Source organism: Beta vulgaris, chromosome 8, assembly GCF_026745355.1.
Source record: "Beta vulgaris subsp. vulgaris cultivar EL10 chromosome 8, EL10.2, whole genome shotgun sequence".
Lineage (NCBI taxonomy): Eukaryota > Viridiplantae > Streptophyta > Magnoliopsida > Caryophyllales > Amaranthaceae > Beta > Beta vulgaris.
This window is the reverse complement of record NC_079209.1, coordinates 56,046,142-56,071,715: the sequence shown is the minus strand read 5'-3', so window position 1 is coordinate 56,071,715 and position 25,574 is coordinate 56,046,142. Positions and strand designations below refer to the sequence as shown.

At 34.4% G+C, this 25,574-nt stretch overlaps 1 protein-coding gene across 3 annotated transcripts in view; it reads left to right on the top strand.

The window, feature by feature from the left end:
- Nucleotides 1-9,324, top strand: part of LOC104902022 (protein transport protein SEC24 C) — a 30,008-nt gene extending 20,684 nt beyond the window's left edge. Inside the window, exons 18-26 of one of the 3 annotated variants that reach the window (XM_057391382.1) lie at nt 274-351; nt 577-715; nt 996-1,166; nt 1,287-1,432; nt 1,514-1,693; nt 1,951-2,039; nt 2,160-2,191; nt 3,357-3,449; nt 9,242-9,324. In XM_057391382.1, the coding sequence (XP_057247365.1) occupies nt 274-351; nt 577-715; nt 996-1,166; nt 1,287-1,432; nt 1,514-1,693; nt 1,951-2,039; nt 2,160-2,191; nt 3,357-3,449; nt 9,242-9,309 (996 nt within the window). In that variant the 3' untranslated portion in view covers nt 9,310-9,324. Of the gene's footprint in view, nt 1-273; nt 352-576; nt 716-995; nt 1,167-1,286; nt 1,433-1,513; nt 1,694-1,950; nt 2,040-2,159; nt 2,192-3,356; nt 3,776-9,241 lie in introns of those variants that run through there. The other 2 variants (XM_010689671.4, XM_010689670.4) reach the window with 2 other exon arrangements.
- The last annotated feature ends 16,250 nt before the right edge of the window (nt 9,325-25,574 follow it).

The following is a 25,574-nucleotide window of genomic DNA, read 5'->3' as shown; positions in this document are numbered from 1 at the left end:
CATATCTTTTGTGATGTATGTATGTTCTATTCTCATAATATTGATATTAAATTCCGTTCAATTGATCTTTGAACGTCATGAAACTATTCCAATTTAGTTTTTTTTTCCTTTGGTAATTTAAGCAAGAATTGGTGTAATAATGATAGATCTTGCTGGAGTTAGTTTGATGCATATCAGCTTTGACTGTCTTTTCTACAGAACCTTTCCTCTCTCTCTTTCTTAAAACTTTATTGGCATGCTCTCTTCTTGACCTGAACTTCTTTCTTATTGCAGATTGATTGTGACAAGGCTCTTATGGTCACTTTAAAACATGATGATAAACTACAAGATGGTGCCGAATGTGCTTTCCAGGTTAGATGATTACATAATACAGAGCAGATACTCATTGTCAGGAGCTTCTTTTTTTTTTAGTCCAACACTCCAATGTGCTTGTAGATTCATGAGCAACTTTCTTGCATTTTTTGTTATATGGAGCTAGCTTTGTTTCTTTTTTTTCTTCTCTCTATTAAAATCGATGAAGTATAGCTAAATTGCAATTCCTTCAGCAATTTTAACATATTTTCCTTCACAATGCAGTGTGCGCTTCTTTACACCACTGTTTATGGACAACGAAGAATTCGTGTTAGCACCCTTTCACTTTCATGCACAAGTGTCTTGAGCAACTTGTTTCGCTCAGCTGACTTGGATACTCAATTTGCATGTTTTGCCAAACAAGGTACAAATAATAATCAACATTATCAGCTTCACTATTAAACATTGTACTACCTTTAACTTTGATTAATGGTTGTCCCTGCACCCTTATTGGGAGTTGAAATCCTAGATATCTGTAATCTCAAGTTAGCACGAATATAATTCAGTACCTCCTGATAAAATGAATATTCTTCTGCTTATTCACTTACTGCACAAAACTCATCCTCTACTGATGTTGTACTCTTCACTTCTTTTACTTGATTGTTTGAATACTAAATCTACATGTTATCTTGGGTGTCCCTAAGCTGCCATTGGGGTTCCCACTACGCCACTTTTGCAAGTCAGGGATCAGGTGACTAATCACTGTGTCAACATACTGCATTCCTATCGAAAATTCTGCGCAAATTTGTCTGTATCATCAGCGGGCCAGCTCATTCTTCCAGAGGCACTCAAGCTTTTGCCTTTGTACACCCTTGGTAATGTATAAGCTATATCTACAAGAAATGGAAAATTTCATCAACTTGTAAAACAAGATAGTTTTCAGGACTTAGAATCTGTGTTTGATGTTGGTTGTTTTCTGAAAAAATTCTTTGCAGCATTGATAAAAAGCATCGGGTTGCGAACTGATGGGCGATTAGATGATCGTTCCTTCTGGACAACCTATGTCTCTTCCTTGTCTACTCCATTGGCAATTCCACTGGTGTATCCTAGGATGTTTTCTGTCCATGACCTTGGATCCAAGGTATTACTAGTGTCTGCTGATTAATTTTTGTTCTCTGTTGACATTTTCATATGCTATTAAACTCATTGTCCTTTTCTGTAGGAAATGGATGGATCTATTATTCCTCCAGCTATCCCGCTTTCGAGTGAGCATGTAATTGATGAAGGAATTTACCTTCTTGAGAATGGAGAGGATGCCTTGGTCTACGTTGGGCATTCTGTGGATCCTAGTATTTTACAATGTCTGTTTGGTACAACCTCAGTTGATGAAGTTCCAACTCAGGTAGTATAACTTCATCCTTATATATGATAGTCAACTTAGAACTCTTATATTGATACAATGGAAAGAGGACAAATTTAAAATGTGGCATCATTAAAACTTTCTTAGTGTGTTTTTGTTATGGCTACAATTCAATTTTCATTATGTAATTTGAAGAAGCTAAGAAGTTGTAATGGTGATTTTATATAGATCTTCATATGAGAATTTCATAATACCTTTAGCCAAATATATGTTTCTGAGCTCTCTTTTTTCCTATATAGTTTGTGTTGCAGCAATATGATAATCCAGTGTCTAAGAAGTTCAATGAGCTTGTCAATGAAATTAGACGACAAAGGTGTTCCTACCTCCGGTATGCCATCTTTAAATTTTTCTTGAAGAAATTTTGTAATTATCCTAAATATCACATGTAATCTTCAAGATAGATATATATGGTGTGGGGACTTTATTTTTTATCCTTCTGTTTGTGCAGCTTCAAGTTGTGCAAGAAAGGGGATGCTTTAGGTAAACTTCATTGAACTTCCTGTTAAAGCTTCTTTTCCATTTTGAAACATACTTGAGTGGTCTTCCAAACTATTGTTGGTTGCATTTGGTGGCATTCCATTTCTACTACTAAATGAAGAAATAATACACAACCTCTAGTGTCCTGGTTTTGGGAAGTCCTTTGAGTGATCCAAATCTACTGTTTCTCATTGCATAATTTGTTAATGCTTATTTGGATGAAAGGATTTAGGGAGAAGTTTGGCGGAGAAATAGTAAAGTATCAATGTGAACTTGTTTCGATGCTAGGGTGGGAAAGGGTGGAAAGGAAAGGGAGTAATCCGTTTTTCTTCCCTCCTTAATGAACTAGATCCTTCCAAACTTGGAAACATGTAAAAGGAAATATATTACATCCCCTCCCCCTCCCCCTCCCCCTCCCCATCCCTCGTTTTTAGAAATGTTATCCAGATATACTTTTGAATTTGATTTAATATGTCTCTAAAACTGCTTCTGCTCCTTAATGCTTCTGTTTCTGTATAATCTATGCTGAAAATGCATGCCTGCCAATAGTGCCAAATTATCTTAGATGATTAGGTTCCTTGTATTTGTAGCAGACTGAGTCAGTGGTAATTTGGATTCGATTTCATAGGTGATGTTAACCTAATCTCATTATGGAATACATATGTGCCACTTGCTGGTGAATAAGTTGATAAGCTCGAGTGCATGGACAGCTCTATGCACTCTATTTGAGTCATTTGACAGAATGGTTTCCCATCTTCTGTCTAAACTTTCATCCTGCCCTACCCACGTGTGTGCCACACACTTGTTGGCAAACCACGATAAAGCCTATATGTTTGGCTTTTTGTGCACGTTGGTCTCTATTTTTGTTCAGATCATTTCAGTGACAATGTTAGATTCGCTGCCCATTATAAACTGAAACAACCATGCACTTGCGTTCTTGAAGTGGAGTATAGAAGTATAGAACAAGTCATACATATAAGTGACTGCTGCGAGTATATTTTTAAGATATTGATCCCCGTTGATATCAGTTTCATAGCCATGATTTTGCATAGTAGTTGATGTGTGCAAATGGTGCCTAAAGTTTTTAAAAAATCTGTATAGTAGTTGAGAGCTTTTCTGAGGTTAAAATTTCCAAGGTTGATGAGTGACTGCTTTTTTGATTCTCCAGGAATGTTATTCTTCTCATATATGGTAGAAGATAAATCTCCAACAGGTCTCTCTTATGTTGAGTTTCTCGTGCATGTACATCGACAGATCCAAGGTAAAATGGCTTAAATTCATTGTAATCTTTCATACTAATACATAGAGGTATGTAGCTAGTACCATGGATATGACTGATATATACAGAGTAAATTATGGCATCGAATTGAGCCACATTTACCTTTTCTTTCCTCCTCTCCTTATGAGGGTTTCTAAATTGAAGTTTTTAGATTAGAGGTTTAAATTATTTTTCCTCTTTTTTTTACAGTGTAGTTCCAGTTTTAGGCGGGTTTATATATCAGATATGAGGAGAAAAATTTGTAAACAATAAGCTTCCATTTTTGCATTTTGATATCTTATACAACTTCCTTTTGAAAGATTTGACAATTTTGTTTTAGATCTAGAGTTTCTTTTATTATAGTATCAGGCTTCCATCTGAAGTATTTTTTGACTCTTCTGCATTTGTTACATTGTATTACCAATTATACTAGGCTTCCATCTTATAGGGCATGGTAGCTTCAAAAATAAACATTGATCGAAGTCTACGCTTTTGTGGCTAATTCGAATTCGCAATGTTTATGAGTTGCTATGTTGGTAACTTCCGTTCTTGATCTATGCACCTACTTTTACGCTTGCCAACGTGAAACTTTAGCCATTGATATATCAATAAGTAAAAATTATGAAAGTCAATATTATGAGAATATATGCTTTGGAAGTAGAGTTTGTCTTATAAGAGACTGTCTACTCTTAAATTATAAATTAGGTAATGGTAAGCTCAATATTAAAAAGAAAATTAGTCCAGTAGTGACTAGTTTAGTTTCTTTCGGTAACTAGTTTAATCCATTTAGTAACTAAGTCTACTTTTACATTAAAATTAGACCGTCTCTTTTAATAATTTTTGTTGGAAGTATGAACAAGCAAGGGATTCATTGAGCCGTGCCGAGATGAATCTAAATAAGACATTGCAGGATTGTTTTCATTGTGAAGATAAAAAGTAAAGTATGTGAATAGTATAAAAGTACAATACGTATAGATTAGAAGAAGTGGGGATAATTAAAGATTTTCTCATAGATTGACCTAAATTTGCCAGTCATAGAATTTATACGAGACAATCTTATATTTGACAACAATATTAAAGTCCCAATCTTTCTATATTTTATTGGTCACTTTCAAATGTCGTAATAAGTTAATGTGGGGTGGGATCATCCTGGAGGCCTAGACTTTGTTTTATCATCATAAATTGTTGCTATTGTTTCATGCAATGCATTTTCTTTTAAGTGACAATGATACAACCTTTAAAAATATGAATAACAAAACTTCTGTTTGACAATGATATGGCATATTTGGCCTCAATGGACAAAGATTATAAGTAAAAATGTAAAATAAACCATGCTAAAGCCTTAAATCCGATAAGATGGAATCGAATGTATCAGTTAAAATTATTATTTTTCTAAACTATCGTCTCAGAGTTTTTTTTCCCCGGAATAACTAAAATAAATTATGCTAAAGCCTTAAACCCAATAGGATGGAATCGAATGTATCAGTTAAAATTATTATTTTTCTAAACTATCATTTCAGAGTTTTTTTTTCCCGGAATAACTAAAATAAACCATGCTAAAGCCTTAAACCCAATAGGATGGAATCGAATGTATCAGTTAAAATTATTATTTCTCTAAACTATCGTCTCGGAGTTTTTTTCTCGAAAAATGAAATTTTATGATGATAAAAAAAAATTAAGGGATCAAGAATTGGAATATGACTATAAACTGAAGCGTGGAATACTAATTTGAGATGAACCTTGGAGGATTCTTTTAATATTTGGCCTACTAAACTAAGATAATATTCACTGTATCGTTCAACATCATCAAATTACATGGGCCAAGGAATGAAATATTCAATTTGTGTGAAGCTCACAGCTCCTAGGGCTCGTAGAATCTAAGTCAATTATCAGCCTCAAATGATATTTTGTCATTGCAAATCTTGTTGGTAAGATATGCATCAACTTGGTATATTATCTTTAATATGAGTGGGGGAGTTTGACATTAGAGGCTGGTTTTTCTTCGTAAGATAGGTTGAAAGGGCCGTCATAGGCTCTCGAATTGTAGTGTAACTTGTTTACAACTCTTTTGGATTATGGTTTACAATTCTTCTGTGGTTTATGTTACTTCAACTTATTTAAGTGTCCTTTTATGTTTAGTGGGTACTATTTAAATATTGAGAAGCACGTAGAAGATTTTTTAGATTGTAAACCGTGTTAATATTTCAAATAAAATGAAACAAAACGAATACATGTTATTTTAGAGTTTTTACAGTTTTCAATACAAGTCTTTAGCCATTATTATAAGTCGAAACTAGCCTAACAAGATTTCATGCGATTAGCAACATGTATATCTATATACAAAAAAAAAGTCTAATATCAATTATATATCAATGTTTTCTCGTAATTGATAACTTATTTGTTCTTTGAGGCATACTCCTCACTAGAGGTGGGCATGGACCGGGCCAGCACGCGGGTCAGCCGGCCAGGCACGAGCCCGCTCGAGGCCCGGTCTGGCCCATTGTCCGCTACGTGGGCCGCGGGACTGTCACGGTCAAGAAATTTTATTTCAGACCCGCACCAGCACGAGCCCTCCTAGATGGTCTACGGGCCGAACGCTCCTCTCCTTTGTTTTTTAGCCTAAACTGTAGAAAAAAAAACAATATAAAACACGGGTCAGGCCCTTAAGAGACATGAGTCTGGCCCATAGACCCGTGGACAAAATCTGGAAATTTCAGGCACAGCCTGGCCTGCCATCTCACCGAGCCCGTGAACATACCCGGCCCATGCCCCAGGTATACTCCTAACTGGTATTTGAGATGAAGTGTCCAATATCAAAAAAAAAAAAAAAATGGTGTAATTATACGATGGACTCTAATATACCCCAACTTAAATATAATGAAACTCATTGAAAACCAATTGAATGATTCATCTCTTAAATGACCCCAATTTTCAATTTCAAAAGAGCCGATTGCCAGCCCTAGTTAACCCACATTCATCTATTACACTCAACTTCATTTAGTGGTTTATTTATCACTTGAGGTACATGAGGTCCTCTGTTCAAAGCTTTAACGAGAGACTCAAATGTAAAATAAGATATTCTCTATTTCTCCTTAGCTTAGATGTCAAGATCCACACAACTTGTGGCATACTACTACTAATGCGTGCATTGTGCTCCCGAGAATTGTGCTCTTACAATACAAAATAGAACATTTACGAATACGAAAAAGAACATTTACGAATACGAAAATGAACATTTTACTGTGGAAGTGGAACATTACAAAATTCATTTACGAAAAGGAACATTTTATTGATGAAATGGAACATTACAAGATTCATTTATGAAAAAGAACATTTTACTGTTGAAGTGGAACATTACCAGAATCCAAATACGAAAATGAACATTTTTGGTTGAAGTGGAACATTACTAGAATTCAATTACTTAAATAGAACATATGCTTATCAAATATAGAACTTATTTTTAGTGAAAATAGAACATAATTTTTGGTGGAAAATAAGTTTTAAAAGAACATTTTTTAAAATTGAACATTTACTTATCGAAAATAAAACAAATTCACAAAATATAGAACATAATTTTTTGCTGAAAAATAAGCTTAAAACGAACATTTGTTGAAATAGAACATTTTTTAAAATAGAACATCTTTTACGAAAACTAGAACATAATTTTTTGCTGAAAAATAAGCTTAAAACGAACATTTGTTGAAATAGAACATTTGTTTATTGAAAATAGAACATCTTTTACGAAAACTAGAACATAATTTTTTGCTGAAAAATAAGCTTAAAACGAACATTTGTTGAAATAGAACATTTGTTTATTGAAAATAGAACATTTTCTTACAATAACTAGAACATATTTTTTTGCTGAAAAATATGCTTAAAATGAACATTTGTTGAAATAGAACATTTACTTATCGGAAATAGAACAAATTTACTAGGTGCACAGTGTACACCGTGCTCCCGGGAGCACAATAGAATTTTCATACTACTACTATTATTTTGACTTGATACTTTGTTAACGGATTTTAATTGTTTATATCTTTTATGATTAACTATTAAGAATTATATAAAATTAATATGAGAATATACATAGAGATAAGTTTAATAATACTATGCATATAAATATTATTAAATCAGGAGTAAAAATAAAGAAAGAAAATTTATAACTAGTTAACGAATTTGATTTGCTTACTTTGAGTCAGCTGTCTTTAATTTCATAATAAATGCGTGCAATATATCAATTTATTACTAGTTATAATTAGGCCCGGGCTATGCTCCAGGTAAGGAAAATTTTCATTTATTAATATAATACTTTATTATAATAACACTAAATACAATTTAGCCTAGTGGTTAAAACTTTAGTATATGTACTTGAGGTCTCGAGATCAAACCCTACTATGCAATTTTAATATATTTGTATAGATTTCATATCACCATATGTCGTAGTTACTCGGTAAGATTGTTACTTTAAATCCTGGATTTCGAGTATTACAAATGCGGTGTTTAAGAATAGGGATCCCTCTCTAGTCTCAAGCACCAAAAAATTATGTAAAAAAATTAATATGAACCCGGTGCACACTGATTAGTGTGCACCCAATTCATATCATGTGAGTTTATGATAGTGTATATTGATATGATATAGTGTATATTAAAATGATATAGTGTATGTTACAGTGATATAGTGTATGTTACAGTGATATAGTGTATGTTAAAATGATATAGTGTATGTTACAGTGATATAGTGTATGTTACAGTGATATAGTGTATGTTAAAATGATATAGTGTATGTTAAAGTGATATAGTGTATGTTAAAGTGATATAGTGTATGTTAAAGTGATATAGTGTCTGTTAAAGTGATATAGTGTATGTTAAAGTGATAGAGGGTGTGTTAAAGTGATATAGTGTGTGTTACAATGATATAGTGTATGTTAAAGTGATATAGTGTATGTTAAAGTGATATAGGGTGTGTTAAAGTGATATAGTGTATGTTATACTGATATAGTGTACGTTAAAATGATATAGTGTATGTTAAAATGATATAACGGGTCACGTGCCTGGACCTGGTCCACACTATTTTTAGTGTGAACCGGGTCCATGCAAGTCGGATTAAAAATTATGAGAGTTGAAATATAGAAACAATATTTTTTTCCCTAGCATTTAAAGAAACCAAAAAAATGCTGAAATAAGAAATAAAAATTTCATATCATCTTGTCGTAGTCACATAACAACATGGACAAATTCCCAAAAACGGAATAAACAATATTATGACAAACAAAACTTTTAGATGGCCCCTAAAAATTGTATGGCACTAATACAAAGGGGGAAAATGAGGGTATATTAACTTTTAAGTATTTTTAGGGGGGAAATATATTGCAGGAGATGTTCTCGACTGTTCTAATAGTTTAAAACTTTAATGTGTTAAAAAAATATTAAAGCCATGAAAATGAAGTATAGTGTTTTGTCGCATTGGTACTATTTAATCAAGGATCTTGCTTACAACGCCCATATTGTTGGATAAGCACTAAAAAATATATAACCTGAAATGGTATAAATCTTGAAATACATTCAAAATTATACATCAATCGATATAATTAATGTTTAAATTTATTTAATATTTTCATTTTTAGTTATCTTATCTAACGCTTCAGGGGTGTTTGTTAGCTTTTGCGCTTAATCAAATAACATTTAGACGTAAAAAAAATTGACGACCACGACAATAAAGTAGTATTAATTTTTTTTATATAAGATTAATATTTATTTTTTTTATAATGGGTGTTGTTTTATTTCATTCCTCAAAGGTGGAAGTTACCACTTGAGTACAAGACAATTGCCATACAGTCAAGAGCTAAAGATACAACAACTATAGTGAAACAAAAAGGTGTTGCCTATGTTCCAGTTACATCCAAGCTACAAAGTCATCTAGTCTTAAGAGACCCTGCTTAGCTAAAGAATCCGCAACCATATTCGATTCTCAACTCTTGTACAGAACTTGAATTCCACAACCCGAGTTGAGACGACGACAAATGAGATTAATGTGGCGTATTAGTTAGATTATTTGTATTATAGAAGATCTTTCTATTAAAAAAAAATAGGGAGAAAATAGTCGGATGGGAGTCGGATGTTGAGATTTTAAGTAATATTAGAGTCGGGGATCGGAGTTAGATTTAAAATCAGACTTCTTGTAGGGTCGGAGTCGGATTATGCATAATCCGGTCCAAGCTCGAGTTGTTGCTATCCCTAGTAAGAAGGACTTTACTGTACTAACACCTGTCACGGGTCAGCTAATCGGGTAACCCATCAAGACAGGCCAACATTTGAGAGTAGAGGGATATAAGGGAATTTCTACTCCCAAACACATCTATGTAGTAGGGTTTGAACTTGTGAGCTCAAAGCCATAGTCACAAGGTGAATTCTCCACCAACACCAAGTAAGCTTGGTTGTGAAATAAAAATACACTTCGATGTATGCAAAAAAACTTATATGGACCCAGTTCACACTAGATTAGTGTGGACCTAATGCTAATTCATGTGATTTATGAAGAAAAAAAAAGGGTTAATATGTATAAAAAAAATAGGCATAAAAGATGAGTTACTGTCACAAAGTGAAATTTTCATTATGATAAACTAATGTAAGAAAGAGTGACTATATTTTTTTTTTTTAAAAAGGTCACTATTGTAGATAATAACTGTATAGTATAACTTACGATTTTAAAATGTTACTGTATTGAAAATAACGGTCACTAGGTTAAATAAGTAGTTTTGGTTAATTATAAAAAAATATAATTTTGGTCCATAATAATATTATTGTGTATCAGGTCCGCGCACACGTATGAATGTCCGTACAAAAGGTGTTGCCTCCTGCCCCCCAATAATTGATCCTAGCCCATAATTTGATTCTGGGTTGAGATCACTATAATTGATTGTAGATAGGGCCCACTATGCGATTGCAAACAAATAAGCCAGCTGTATTACTGTTGGACTCTACAAATTCTCAAAACAAACCACAGTGTACATCTTACAAGTTACAACTCTACCATAGTCAAAAGTCAATTAAGCTGGCCCAAAAGGACTTACCCAAAACTCCAAAGAAATTTTTGTTCTTGTTTTTCTTCAAAAATAAAATAGTAAGAAGAAATTTTTTGGACGGTTTTTACATTGAGCCTCCATCCAAAAGTTTGTTATAATCAAACACCTATAACCCTTTTTAAATAGGAAAGACGAAAAAGTTCAGCACATTAATCAACGTCAATTTCTTAAGAATTTTCTTGTTGTTTGTAATAATATATGTTACGAACACAAACATTGTATAGGAATACATAAACACCTAGATATAGAGGGCTTTGAATGGTTGCTTAAGGTTTAATTCCGCTAGAAGTCGGGATGAATGGGTGTGGGTGAGGCTTGGAATGATGGTGGATAGAATTTCTAGTTTCAATGGTGGCCGGAGCTTTTGTGAGCAACAATGGTGGGGAAGGAGTGGTTGTTAGTTCCAATGGTAGGTACAACTTACAAGAAGTGACATTGTAAGGGAAATGACGGTAAAGGTGGGAGGGAAAAGGAAGCTAAAGGGGATATGAGGTGTATAAACACAAGGCAATGTTAGTCGTTCACTTATGTATTAGATATACTACATTTCTTACATCTGACTGTTAGAGATTTATCATTTTTTAAGTACGGTGATACAAATAGATACTGTTTATGCCAAATTCTGATCAGGCAGAACTTAGCTGAGGATCTACAGCTAATGGAGATGCAGCTACGAACAACAAAAGATGCTAGCTACGAAAATAAACAAAGGCAGAAAAGAACAAGACACCAAGAAATGGTGACGCGGAAAACCCCAAGAAAAAGGGTAAAAACCGCGGGTAGCAATGAGGCTACCAATCCACTATGAACTTTGGCCTTGAACTGGCTTCTTTGATAATATGTCAATAGGGTCGTATGTAGAACTATTCTTAACTAGGGAATAAACTTATTCTATTAGAAGGTATACTATAGGCTATTTGTACTTGTCTATCTATTACATATAATATAGTAGTTTTGGTATAATGGTTACAATGGAAGCATTTGGGGCTCATACGTGGAGTTGGCAACTGAATGAGAATGATGGAGGCATTATCATACTTAGACATCAATAAATAATAGTAGTTGTAATGTATGCTAGGTGGTAATCTTCTGGTGAATAGTCTGCTGCCTTTATATACTGTTCAATGCCGTTGCCGTTCCTTAGATTATGGGCCGTTTGGCACCTCCGATATACTTGGTCTTTACTCCTTATTCTCCTCAACCGTTTACACCGCAGATTCTAATACCTTGAATTAGTCTTGTATTGCTTTCTCAATTCGGTCCAACGATGCCTTGGATTCTCCGCAATGGGAACACCATTTCTTCAACAACTCCCACTATTTAAGCTTGCTCAACCCTTGACTCTAACTACCACCGGGATTCCAGCGTAGCGGCTGAATCGTGGCACAACAATAGCCCCCATTTTTCTAATCGAAGCTTGTCGTAGATTAGGAAAATAAACTGCAGCTTCGCATCATGTCAATTGCTCTATTCATACCTGCTTGCCAGCTAAACTAGTGTCTTGCTTGGTTGCTATACATGGCTTTGTCTTCAGATAGCTTAGCTGTCATCTCCGTGGCTGACACCTTGATTCTCTTTGATAAACCTGCACTTAGCTTAGGTGGCTTCAAAAGCATTCAATATGTAACATACAGCTTGAGAACAATTTCGAGTAATTCTTTGAAAACTTATGATAATACTTTGACAACTTGAGATAGTACTTTGAAAACTTAGGATGTACAATAAACTTAAGATATACACACTATGGTAGCTACGATTTCAACAGCTCATTGCCTTGCTTTTGTGCTTTTTCAGCGCTTCTCATAGCTTGGTTGGCTCGCAATGGTTGCGGGTAGCCATTACATTTGAAACTTTAGGCAATTCAACAATTGTAGCTAGCTAGATGACTATCTAGCTGGCTGGCTAGCTAGCACCAATGCTTAGGTCCTGACGCTTTGGTCCTTTAGAAGTAACTTTGTATCTATAACTCAAGAGGACTTCGTGTGTTAGTTTCATTCAGCCAATCATCCATTGAATTCACGTTTATGTTGTATTGCGTCTTTGCACGTTGTCCTTAGCTATGCTTCGTTTGCTTAAGTTGATCTGACTCTTTGAACTTTGCTTTTGATCTTTGGATCCTTTTAACTTTTGACTTTTGATTTTAAGAAACATCTCTTTTGTATGCACGTTCATATTTGCTAGCTTTGGTGATGTTCTTACTTGGTGTACTCGAGTTTTCCTTTGGTTGGGCCCGTTTCCTTGGTGCTACGACCATATAGCTAAACTCAGGTGCTTCGACCTTTAGCTTGTGACTAGGCGCTTCGACCTTTATCTGAGACTAGGCGCTTCGACCTTTAGCTCGCGACTAGGTGCTGCGACCCTCTTGCGTTACCTGGTGACCAATGTGGTTACCTTTGTTTGGTATTCTGGCGTTTGCAGCCGGTAGACAACATGGTTCTTAACCTAGGTTAAAGATAATACAACTTGAGATGCGAAGCATTCTAGCTTCTAGGTACGACTTTTCCTTCCTTGGTAACTAGGTAATACACACCTTTTCCAACCACTCGTTTAATTAGACAAGGACCCTCCCAGCTACTCTCTAGCTTGCCAGCATTCAGCTCTTGGGTGCTCTGGAATACCTTCCTAAGAACCTAGTCTCTTACCTTAAACACTTTGGCTTTTACACTCTTGTTGAAGTTGCGGGCCACTATTTGATGGTTTAGCGTTGGCACTTACATTTTGATGTGTAGGTCACTTAGATAATGAGATTCTGGTTGATTTGATTAACTTGGCAATTGAACTGGTTTTTTCAAGCCGGCACCTAGGCCATATAATTCGTAAGCTGGCACCTAGACCATTTCATAGGCTGGCGCTTGAGCCATTTCGTTTTTGCTTTGATTTGTTTCGGATTTGCCTCGTGTTTCTGGCATGTGAGCCTTTAGTTATTTGTCAATTTGAACTTAGGGTATTCTAGTGTTAGGACCACCTTTGAGTAGCTGGCGACAGACAGGACCATTTTGTAAGCTGGCGTCAGGGGCATGTATGTAAGCTGGCGTCATGGGCACGTATGTAAGCTGGCGTCAGGGCCGTTTGCAAGCTGACGCTAGACCATTTTGTAAGTTACCATACAGCGATTTCACCTTGTTATAACTTGGTGAAGATATAATGTCATAGAATATAAAGCAAGTATGCATATCTTTGTACAAGTAGACACTTCGAGAGTTTGATCATGTGTGTCCTAACTTAGGTGAATGAGTAGATAAACATAAGTGAACATTGATGTGCACATTAAGCTTAGAAGTCTTGGTAAATGATGTATTTTTAAATTTGGGAGTATATACCTTTGCAGGTCGATATGTTACAATAGTAAATAATGTCTATCAACGCCAACTAGTGTTACTTACTTGACGTGTTGCTCATTATTATGAAGCTTCGTGTGAATCACGTATGGGAACTTAAAGGTAGCAATAGCTAGAAAATCTTAGACTTGTGCATTACCATAGGTGCTTGGTCGTTGGTGGCAAGCTGTCATGCAGCTAACCTCTGGACTTGTAATCTGGCATCTACGACCTGTCATAAGTCTTGGGTAAACTGGAATACGCTGTACTTTTCAAGTTTTAGCTTTATAGGTGGATCATGGCTTTAGTTAACAGTTGACATCTTATCGTGGCAGCTGACATTTGACATTCAACTTTGGGCGTTTGATATATGAACCTTGGTAGATGGCACATCACGTCTAAAACATGAAACCTGCTGATTAAACATTTAATACAAGATAGTTAGGCAATTCCCTTTTGGCATCTAGTGCATGTTGTATGACACCTGGTATTTTAACTCGGCAAATTTCTTCTGCATATTTGGCAGCTAGCCTAGCTAGCATCTAACACCTGCTACTTGCATCTGCAATCTAGCATCTAGCATGCGATCCTCGTTATGCTTAACACCAACGGACACATGTATGAGCGGCTCTTGCTTTCTCTAAGGTGCTTTTTGTGAGAAACTCTGTCGTCACAAGATTGTCCTTTGCGATAAGATACGTCACACATCTTGACTTGGTGCTATTTTCGCGTAGCTGTAGTTGCATTTTCGAACTCTAATGTAGTTGCTATGAACTATCTTCATAATGGAGTTGTAATTAATGTTAGATATAAGCAATAACAACTTAGAAGCTTTTTAATAAAATGATCACGGTGAGAAATGCAGGTGTATAGATACTTTATGATGACCATGAGTAACAATAAACAACTGTGTGTCATATGTGCTACGAGATACGTTTTTCACCGATTTAAAAACATGTTTAAACTTCATTTGTAATATAAATTTATCTTACTTGTCGCCGTTGAATATCGAAAGAAAAATCTTTCTGACCTAGCACTCACAATAACCAAGAAGCCATCTGGAACTGGTGAAGTTGACCCACTTCAATCGGAAGCCAGCTTGCCACGTAGGAAGCTATGCAGCATCGATCAGAAGCTATACCGCCACTGAAGAACCTGCACAACTTAGTCAGGAAGTTGCGCTGTTACAAGGAAACCTGCACAGCCTAGTTAGGAAGCTGCGAGTAATAAACGTGAACTATAGAAGCTGTGGTCGTAGAAAATCCCATAACAATTTTCCTTTAACAATGACCTTTTCATTATACTGTGCGGCTTTTCTATCCAATTTATCTCCGATCGATTCATTAAAGATTTTTGTAAAGTCCTGTGACAAGCTTACAAAGCAAAAGCTATCAAAGAATGTGCGTGTGCAGCCGTCACTACTTTTACCTTTGTTTATCTTTTACTCATGTTCGACACAAAATAGTTCCTCGCTGATAGCTTTGACATTCTAATCCGTACTTGCCACCTAGCTTTATCTTGGTGGTACTAGGGGCTAGCCTCAATTAAATTACGAATTCTAGCTGAGACTAGATTATCAATTCTGATCGCTTTAGTGGCATTACTACATTATTGTTGGAGTTAAGCCCCCAAGGCATTAACGTGCTTTTAATATTCTACATACATTTATGAAAAAAACTTTTTTAGACTCGCGGAAAAAAGACATTGTGTTATCACGCTTAAGTCACAATTTAAAGCAAGTAACAATAATTAGATTATACTACCTTGCCCCCCTTGTGGCGACTTTAGGAAAAAACAAAGTAAAAGTGTTTACTTGTCAAACCTGGTGTTTTTCTAGCTTACGCTTATTAGCTTTGTTGGCAAAAGTGATGTCAGTTAGTCCACAACATAGCAATTTCTAAGTTTTGGAGAAAAGTGGCCACAAAGATTTATATACATTGGACGAAGGACATCATGCACAAACACGTATTATACATGTACGATTTGTTAAGCCATGTATTTGAGACGTTGTATAATAATAGAGTGAAGCAAATGAATTTAGCAACGAAAGGTTAGAAGTTACTTAGCGATTTTAGCTGGCTGCTGGGTTTCTGCTTTGATCTGTTGACATCATGTGTCTTAATAGCCGCATTTGTAAGACCTGTTATAACTCGATCCAGCTTTGCTACATCATAGTATATTGATCTCAACTTTGCCGAAGGATTTTTGTACTGCACTCTTTGTTAGTTTATGGAGAAATGATAATAATAGTTTATGCATTAACCATTAAAAGACAAGCTTGGGAATGAACTTTATGGAGATACTAATGAATGCAAGTGTAGAATAATACGAGAAAACTAAGTACAGGAAGTTTACTAATGAACTTTGGGGCTAAGTACAGGAAGTTGTAGATTTATAGAACCAATTCCTTATAAGCAGAGAATAATACGAAGAACATATTCTACATTCTGCAAGGTGTGATATGATAGCTAGATGGGGGAAAATTAAAAGAACACTTAAGCATGTATTGGAATTATGCGATGCTATCAATAGTAATGATTTATAGCTTACTTGTCATTATTCGTTGCCGTGAACAATTCATTGTGAACCTGGTAAACCCACTGCAACCACCACTTTTCAATACTATTTCTGTGTTATCGTTACTCTTTCCAAATAAGCTGCTTAAGTGACAACATGTCTTCGTTGTCGGCGATCGATGCTTCTAAGTCAGAATTGAATACTTTGACGGAACAATTTGAACTTTGCTATAAGCCCCCAAATGATAATTTTCCTTCTAGCATGGAAGAAAGGAGTAATCAAAACATAAAAATTGGAAATAAAGAACTTTAGTTGCTAGTAATATAAGCATGTAGTAAACGCTAGCTGGAGGACTTCTTACATAACAATTGATCAGAATGGTTACATGAGTACTTCATACAAAGCCATTACCAATTATGCTTTGACTAATTTTAAATGATTAATTTCCCTGGGGTGGCATTACCACTTAGAAAGCTAAACGTTGTATTCACTCAGCACTTATACTTCAACAAAGCAAAAAGAAGTACTTGTTTTTATAGCATTTATACCCTTTCCGAAATAAAGGAAATTTATGTGACTAATTACTCATTATTCACACTCTCATATTATTGCTTCATACTGCTTATTTTTTTCTTTTAGAGTAAACCAACACTTCCAAGTTTTAGCTTGTTGCTGAGATAGTGAGATGTATGAAAAATAGCAAATCAACAAGTTAGACTCCACTTATCTTATTTAGTGTTTCGCTTCCGAATGAGGCTTTATAAGCTTCTTTGCTGGAAGTTAATGTACTGACCATGGTGGCATCTAACTCCGCCTCTCCCTTTCTTTTCCTGAAGAACCAAGCTGTAGAGCCCCACGGTGGGCGCCAAACTGTTTATGCCAAATTCTGATCAGGCAGAACTTAGCTGAGGATCTACAGCTAATGGAGATGCAGCTACGAACAACAAAAGATGCTAGCTACGAAAATAAACAAAGGCAGAAAAGAACAAGACACCAAGAAATGGTGACGCGGAAAACCCCAAGAAAAAGGGTAAAAACCGCGGGTAGCAATGAGGCTACCAATCCACTATGAACTTTGGCCTTGAACTGGCTTCTTTGATAATATGTACAATAGGGTCGTATGTAGAACTATTCTTAACTAGGGAATAAACTTATTCTATTAGAAGGTAATACTATAGGCTATTTGTACTTGTCTATCTATTACATATAATATAGTAGTTTTGGTATAATGGTTACAATGGAAGCATTTGGGGCTCATACGTGGAGTTGGCAACTGAATGAGAATGATGGAGGCATTATCATACTTAGACATCAATAAATAATAGTAGTTGTAATGTATGCTAGGTGGTAATCTTCTGGTGAATAGTCTGCTGCCTTTATATACTGTTCAATGCCGTTGCCGTTCCTTAGATTATGGGCCGTTTGGCACCTCCGATATACTTGGTCTTTACTCCTTATTCTCCTCAACCGTTTACACCGCAGATTCTAATACCTTGAATTAGTCTTGTATTGCTTTCTCAATTCGGTCCAACGATGCCTTGGATTCTCCGCAATGGGAACACCATTTCTTCAACAACTCCCACTATTTAAGCTTGCTCAACCCTTGACTCTAACTACCACCGGGATTCCAGCGTAGCGGCTGAATCGTGGCACAACAGATACTGTTTGGGCTCATTTTCTGGACTGGTCCATTTATGACGAAGTTACTAAAATATCCCTAATTCTAAGAAACATACTCTTCCATCAGTTGGAGCTGATTAAAATGCCCTCATTTATTAGAGGTATCATCCTCTATAAATAGGGGTTGTCTCATTAGACAAAGGTATCCAATTCTCACTTATAAAGAACCAGAGCATCTCTCTACATTTACAGTGTGTTTGGTTCATTTTTAGTAAATGAAAGGAAGAGAAGAGAAAGGAAGGGAAGAGAAAAGAATGGAAGAGAAAGGAAAAAAACCTTAACTTCCCATGTTTGGTATAAATTTTCTCTTTCCTCCCAAATTCCCCCGCTTTTGGGAGGAAAGGAAAGTAAAATTTTATTAAAGAGTCTTTCCTTCCAATTCCTCCCATTTTCTTTCACTTAATTTTTTTTTTTAACGAACCAAACATTGGAAAGTAACAAATTTTCTTCCATTTCCTTTACTTTCCTTCCAAATTCTTTCTACCAAACAAGATGTTACTCACTTTCTCCCTCTAACTCAATTTCAACTGACTTGAGCGTCGGAAGGGCTTTCCCAGGATCACTCCAGGCCAGTTTTTCATTGTATTTTGCAGGATTATCGGAAACTTTTTCCTTAACTCTTCAAACCTTCTCGAAATTTCAAGACTCTCAACACTATACTTATTTTTGACAGATACATAATGGCAAATTGGCAATACTGGTAGTTACAATGAATTAGAGAGTGAGTTAGTACTTTTGCCCTACAAGTTGCGGGAAAATCTCCCATCTTTTCGCACCTAATAGCCCGCCAACACTAATATAGAGAAAGGGACGGGAAAGTTGTTTGGTCTTCTCAAGATTGTAATTTGTAGCCTGTAAGTGAACCATCTAGTACCACTTGGACCCATTGAACATTGAGGTGGTCCATGTGAATTGTGAAAGGATCACTTTTTTTACCTAGTTGGATACAGAATAGAATAGGTATGGGCAACATAAAAAGTACCTATATATACATAATAATTTACATATTCATGAGACAAAAATTTAGTTCAGGGTAAAATTTAGCCAAATAGTCCAACTCATCAAATTATAATCCAACTTAAATATACTTAGTTTGATATTGTAATATTGTTATTGTTTTTATTAATTATAATTTAACTTTGAGACAAAAGAACAATATATTTTATACTTTATTAGTTTAAAAATTACTGCACCATTTCATATTTTCACGCTTTGCCGATGCATGTTTTCATACATTGATATTTTTAGTTGTCTTTAAGTAAAAATTATGAAAAGTTGATAATAAAAAAGACGCATCTAGCAAAATCCTATATGGTCGTATTTTTTTCTAAAATATAAATCACCAAAGACAATCAAAGTGTAAGATGTGAATGGTAAACACTATTCAAATGGTGTAACTATTTCTAAACGGAGGAAGTATTACGGAAAAACAAATAACATAAAGTTATGTGTATATTAATATTTTATCTTAAAAAGAAAAGAAAAAAAACATTTAAATATGTGATACAAAATCACAACTATGCATCTACTCACAAAGAAAACGGGATTTTCTTTGTCATACCACTATGTTTTTTCAATATCTATATGTTATACCTAGGAGTGCTAATCGAGCGAGTCGATCACAAGCAAAGGCTTGCTCGACTCGTGCTCACTAAATTTTGAGTCGAGTTGTTCACGAGCAACTCTTTTAGAGTTTTGGTTCACCTAATTCTAGGCATATTATTATTATATATTCTTTTTTTATAATTTTTTTTTCTTTTATACTAGACCAATATGTTTTTATTGAGTAGTGTTAATATATTTCTTTATTTCAAAGAGAAATTAATTGAAAACAATTGTGTTACGCGAAAATTATCGAGTTTCGAGCTAACTCGAGTCTAACTTTGATCAAGTTGAGTTCAAGCTGCTTGCGAGCTACTAAACTCGATTAGCATCCCTATACTTGCACCTCAAACTTTTCAAAATTCCACACATTACCTTTTAACGTAAAAATTTTACTACACAATACCTTAGACGTTAATTAGATATCATTAATAATTTCGTTACTTTTTTAAAATCTAGTAAAACTAATTAACATAAGTTATACATAGTTTTGCTCTTGTAGGATATACTTATGGACTATACTAGTTCCACTAAATTTTAAAAGTAAACAAAATTAATCACATATTTAATGGTAGAGGCATTGTGCATTACTAAATATAAACTAAAAAGGGTATTATATGAAATTTTTTTAAAAGGTAAAGATTTATCCTAGAAAAAAAAACACAAGGATATAACATAGAAAAATCAAACAAATAATTGTCCGTGATGAATTTATAGGTTTCTTTTATTCAAAAATGAAATACTAATTCAAGTATTAAACTAGTACAAAAGTTCTATCATTTCAAGAACTTTTTTTCTTAGGATTCAATCATGCAAAAGTGAAAGAAACAACCATGAAATGAGAGATTGAAAGTGATTACTTATTTTTATTATTTTTCTTTTGGGGGGAGATAAAATATCACATGGTGTGATAAGATAGTAAAATAAGGACCGTTGGATAGGATTTTCACATGGTGTGCTAATATAATGGAGAAGATCTGACGGTGAATATTTGTTAGGTTCACGTGAAGAAACTTGGCTATGGAGGGCCATGTCCTGAAAATAATAGACCATTCCCATTTAATTTGGCATTTTTCCATCGTTGGTGCTTGCTTAAATTGATTGGAACAAATTCGATGTTGACTTGAATATTGGGATTGGGGGGATATGCAAAGATTATTCTGAGGACAAATCTTAGGCATAATCCCTCATAATTAATTGAACAACAAGTAATAGATTTCAGCCTATGCTTTGGGTAAGAAAACATTTCATTTATTAATATAGTACTTTATGATAATAACACTAAATACAACTAACCTAGTGGTTAAACTTTAGTATATGTTATTGAGGTCTTGAGATCAAATCCTATACTATACAATTTCTTAATTTTTTTATATTTGTATAGATAGATGAAATTAAATTTGACCTTTTTCTGGAATGGGATTAAATTTGACCTTGTATTATTCTATTGCAATTTCTTTTATTTATTATTACTATATAAATGTATGATTAACATACTAGGATATGCTTGGCAAAACTAGCGGTTCTAGTAGCGGTTAGCGGTAGCTGTTGGAGGTAGGTGCTAGCTGTCTACTAATAGCTATCAGCTATGAACGATTAAATTAATTGTTTTTAATTAGAAGTATTTGGTAAAAGTAGCTGTTAAACTTGTAAAAGACAATAGATAACATTTATTCTAATATGAAATGAACTAAAACAATTTCATATGTTCGCTCAATAGTTAAATTCAATATTTATTTTTTCAAATAAGTTACACAAAAAGGAGTATACAACTTTTTAGCTACTCAAAGAAATGTATAAATCTAAGAAAATATTCAACCCTAAAAATATTTATATTACTAATTTTAACTAAAATACTTGTAAAATATCTTATCTTTAAAAAAAAATATTTAAATAACATCTCTGCTATTGTAAAATAAACATTGAATTGCCATAAAATAAAATAATTAATAAACGATAAAAGGAAAAAGAAATAAAAAAAATACTGGTTAATAATTCTATCTTATGCTATTATATAGTGTTTATTTACTAGACCGCTACCTCTATATCTCAAACGGTACTTGTAATAACGTTCCACAATCGCTACTCATTGTATACTCCAACTGCTACCCGCTACTACAACCACTACCCGCTACTACAACCACTACCACTACCTTACCAAACATTCGTAATTTTCTTAGGTAGCGTTTTAATCTTGTCCAACCGCTACCTCAAACGCTAGTGCCAAACAGGACCTTTGTATGTGCAACTTTTCAATAATAATCTAGAATATTTGGAAGAATATTACATATTTCGAAAAAAGCTCCTAGTTCATAGTTGCTGCACCAAAAAAAATACTTCCTCCGTCTCTTAATAAGTGCAACATAGAGAAAGTGGGGGAATACCAAGGAATGTAGAGAGAGAAAGTTGGGACCACAATAAAGTAGAGTAATTCAAGTGATGAAACAAAAAAGTTGTGGTCCCTCTTGCTTTTTGGTGGCATATTTGTAATAATATTGAACTTTTTTATACCATTTTGAGCTTGGTTGCACTTATTGTGACTATTCCAAATAATGGAAATATTGCACTTATTAAGAAATGGAGGTAGTATAATTCTTTGTTGGTTTATGGAAGCCAAATGTAAATTTTTTAATTTGAATGAAGCCTCTTCCGGTCTTTTTTCCAACTTTCGTTGCGACATTAGGAAATATTGGGATAATGGTGTGTCGAATTCATTAGGTTACCATCAAATATGACACTTTCAACTATATACAAATTATTACAAATAATGAGCAACATGTGATAGTTTAATGGTGTATCGACGTTGGGCTGGAAAATAGATTAGTAAATAAAACTACATTTTACTATTTTTTTTTTGTATCTAATAATGTGTTCAATTCAATTGATTTAATCTTGACTTGTCAGAACTCATAACTTAAGTTATTTCTTGTACTAATATTTTTCTTTGAATAAGGTAAGTTGAAATCTCATACAACGTAACTAGGGGAGAAATTGGAGGATCCTTCCTTGCATGGGGTGAAACTCGAAACTTGGTCTATGTTTCAATTGTGCCATAGTCTAAAATCTATAGATCCTTTATTCTTCTTTTTGTTTCCATGAACACCTCTCTAGGTCCTAAGATAAGGATTTATTTTGAAATAGTCATAAAAGACAGCCCAACTCTTCTGTAGTATCCCTCATCACTAAGATCTAGTTTTATATAATAATTAAATTCATTATTAATTATTCACCAAATTGAACCAATTAAGGCTATGTTCATTTCATTTTATTTTTGCTTATTTCATATCAGATCAGAAAAAGTAAGTTCAGATCAGAAAAAATAATTTCAAATCAGATAAGTTCATATCAGATCATGCTTATATTTAAAAACTCATTATTACTATTAATACTATTATTTACTAATATATTTGTTCAAAAGGATTATTATTGTTGTTGTACTTGTTAATTATTAATATTGGTAATTATTATTAATCTCGTTGTTATCATTACAAATGTCATTTTTGTCATTATTTTAAGTTATTCTGTTGTTATTAAATAATAGAAAATTAAAAGTCACGTGTTAAGAACATAAGATTGACGCAAAAATAAGAAATATATAAAATATGATGGCTCAAATTCATGATAACGAAACTACTAAGTTCGGGTTACATTTCAAAATAAACTAAGTACGAGATACAAATTATAAATTTAGATTCGGTATACCTCTTCCTATCGAATTCCAAAATCTCTCTAGCTATTTGAAGTTGCACCCTATCCATTTTTTTTTCTTTCGCAAGTCATTGAACATATCACAATCTGTTCTACTTGATTAATATTTGCAATCTTTTACATCGGTATGTCTGTTAGAGGATATTGGACCATAGGTCTATATCTACGGGCAATGCCCATTAGGTTAAATTTATTAGGTTAAGTTTATGTTATGTTTTATATATAAGTAATGTAATTGTAGTTTATGGAGACACAATAATACATCTCTTCTCTATAATTTGTCATGGTATCAACTTATCAAGAGCAGGTTTCTGATCTTGGGTTCTTTCAAAATAAAAAATTCCACCGCCGGTGGGAGGGTGTCTGTCTGTTTAATTACCCTCACCGGTTGGACTTGTTATTTCCGCAGTGCTCTTCATCCGTGCTTTTATCTCTGATCTTCTTAATCATTTTTTTTTTATCCAAAAAAAAAAAAGTTCTCATCTTGTTGAAGATGTACCGTAATTATTCTAACTCCTTGGCATTAGAGATGGCAATATCCAGTGGATCACCCGACTATCCGCTCGACCCGGTTTATTAAGTGGGTGAAAAATCCGATTTAAACGGATGATAGCCGGGTGACGGATAATCGGGTGATGGATGCGGGTCGGGTTCGGGTGATATTTTTTCATCCATCACCCGACCCATCATCCGTCTACCACCCGATCCATAACCCGTTTAAAGTAAAAAATATATAATTTTTAAATTTTTTGGCTTTTTCATTTTTATAGCTTTATTAATCTATAGCCCAAAAGTTACAAGATGATATTATAAGATATAAATGTTAATAATGTGGATTAGGGTTAGTTTGGAGACGATTTTACATAGTAAGTAGAATTATATAAATGGATTAGTGGTTCTTGTTAGTAATTTTTCTTTCTTCTCCTAATACTACTTGATTTCACCCGTTAATCACCCGATCCATCCGTTCAACCCAGTTATAAATGGATGAATGGATTCGGGTGGAGATGGATGCGGGTGATGGATGGATCGGGTGGAGTGGGTGGATGCGGGTGATGGATGCGGGTGACGCTCCACCCGCCCCGAACCCGATCCATTTACATCTCTACTTGGCATGCATAATGATACCATCGTAACACCGCCCGCGCAAATGATTTTCAAAACAAGAATCACACCCGCATGATGCAACAACAAAGTAATTGAATACGGGGGAGGAAGGAAGACCACCTCTATTTCGAGAGGGTAATGATCAGATCATGAAATAGAGTAGTCTAAAGGTGAAAAATGAACAAGCCTAAGTTATCTTCTAAAGCAATATCCATCAAAAAAAAAAACACACCACTTTGGTGGTATTATTTCCTTTAATCTTCATTTCAAATCTGTTTCAAAACAGATCAGTTTCTTTTTTAAACAATGTCGATGATGTTCATTCCATCGAAAAATTGTTCTTTTGTTTCTGTGATGATGATCATTCCATCACAACTTTCACATAAAAAAATGATTCTTTGGTCTCAATTTCAGATCTGTTTCAAAACAGATTGTGAGACATGATTTGGCTCTCCGTGTGTCGTGAGACACGGTTTATGGGTTCTCCTTGTACCTTGAGACGAGGTTTGTTCATTGAAGAATTGAAGATTTGAAGATTTTAAGAATCGACGAATTGAAGAATTTGAGTTCGATTCTATTTTTAGTGGTCTTTTTTTTATTGTTATTTGTCCAATTGTAACGTTCGTTTTACTGCCGTTACAATTGCGGGAGGGTGTTAGAGGATATTGGACCATAGGTCTATATCTACGGGCAAGACCCATTAGGTTAAATTAATTAGGTTAAGTTTATGTTATGTTCTATATATAAGTAAGGTAATTTGTAGTTTATGAAAACACAATAATACATCTCTTCTCTCTAATTTGTCAATGTCCAACTCATACAATCGGATGAAACATAGGGTTAGTCAAAACCGTGTACGAGTTTTAAAGCTCTCCTAAATACAAATTAAACCGCAGACTACAGTCTCATGTCCTGATCTGCAGTTGATCCATCCGCAGTTTGATTTTGATTTTTCCCTCCACATCTGTAAGGATGTTTTAGGTTGGCCTCCGGATTAACGGGGTCGCCTAAGTTTTCTTTCCTTATAAAAAAAAAAAAACAGCAGACTACAGTAGTACTAGTGTACTACTCCACGTCCACAAGTATGCAACAGGAACATGCCACCAAGAAGGCAA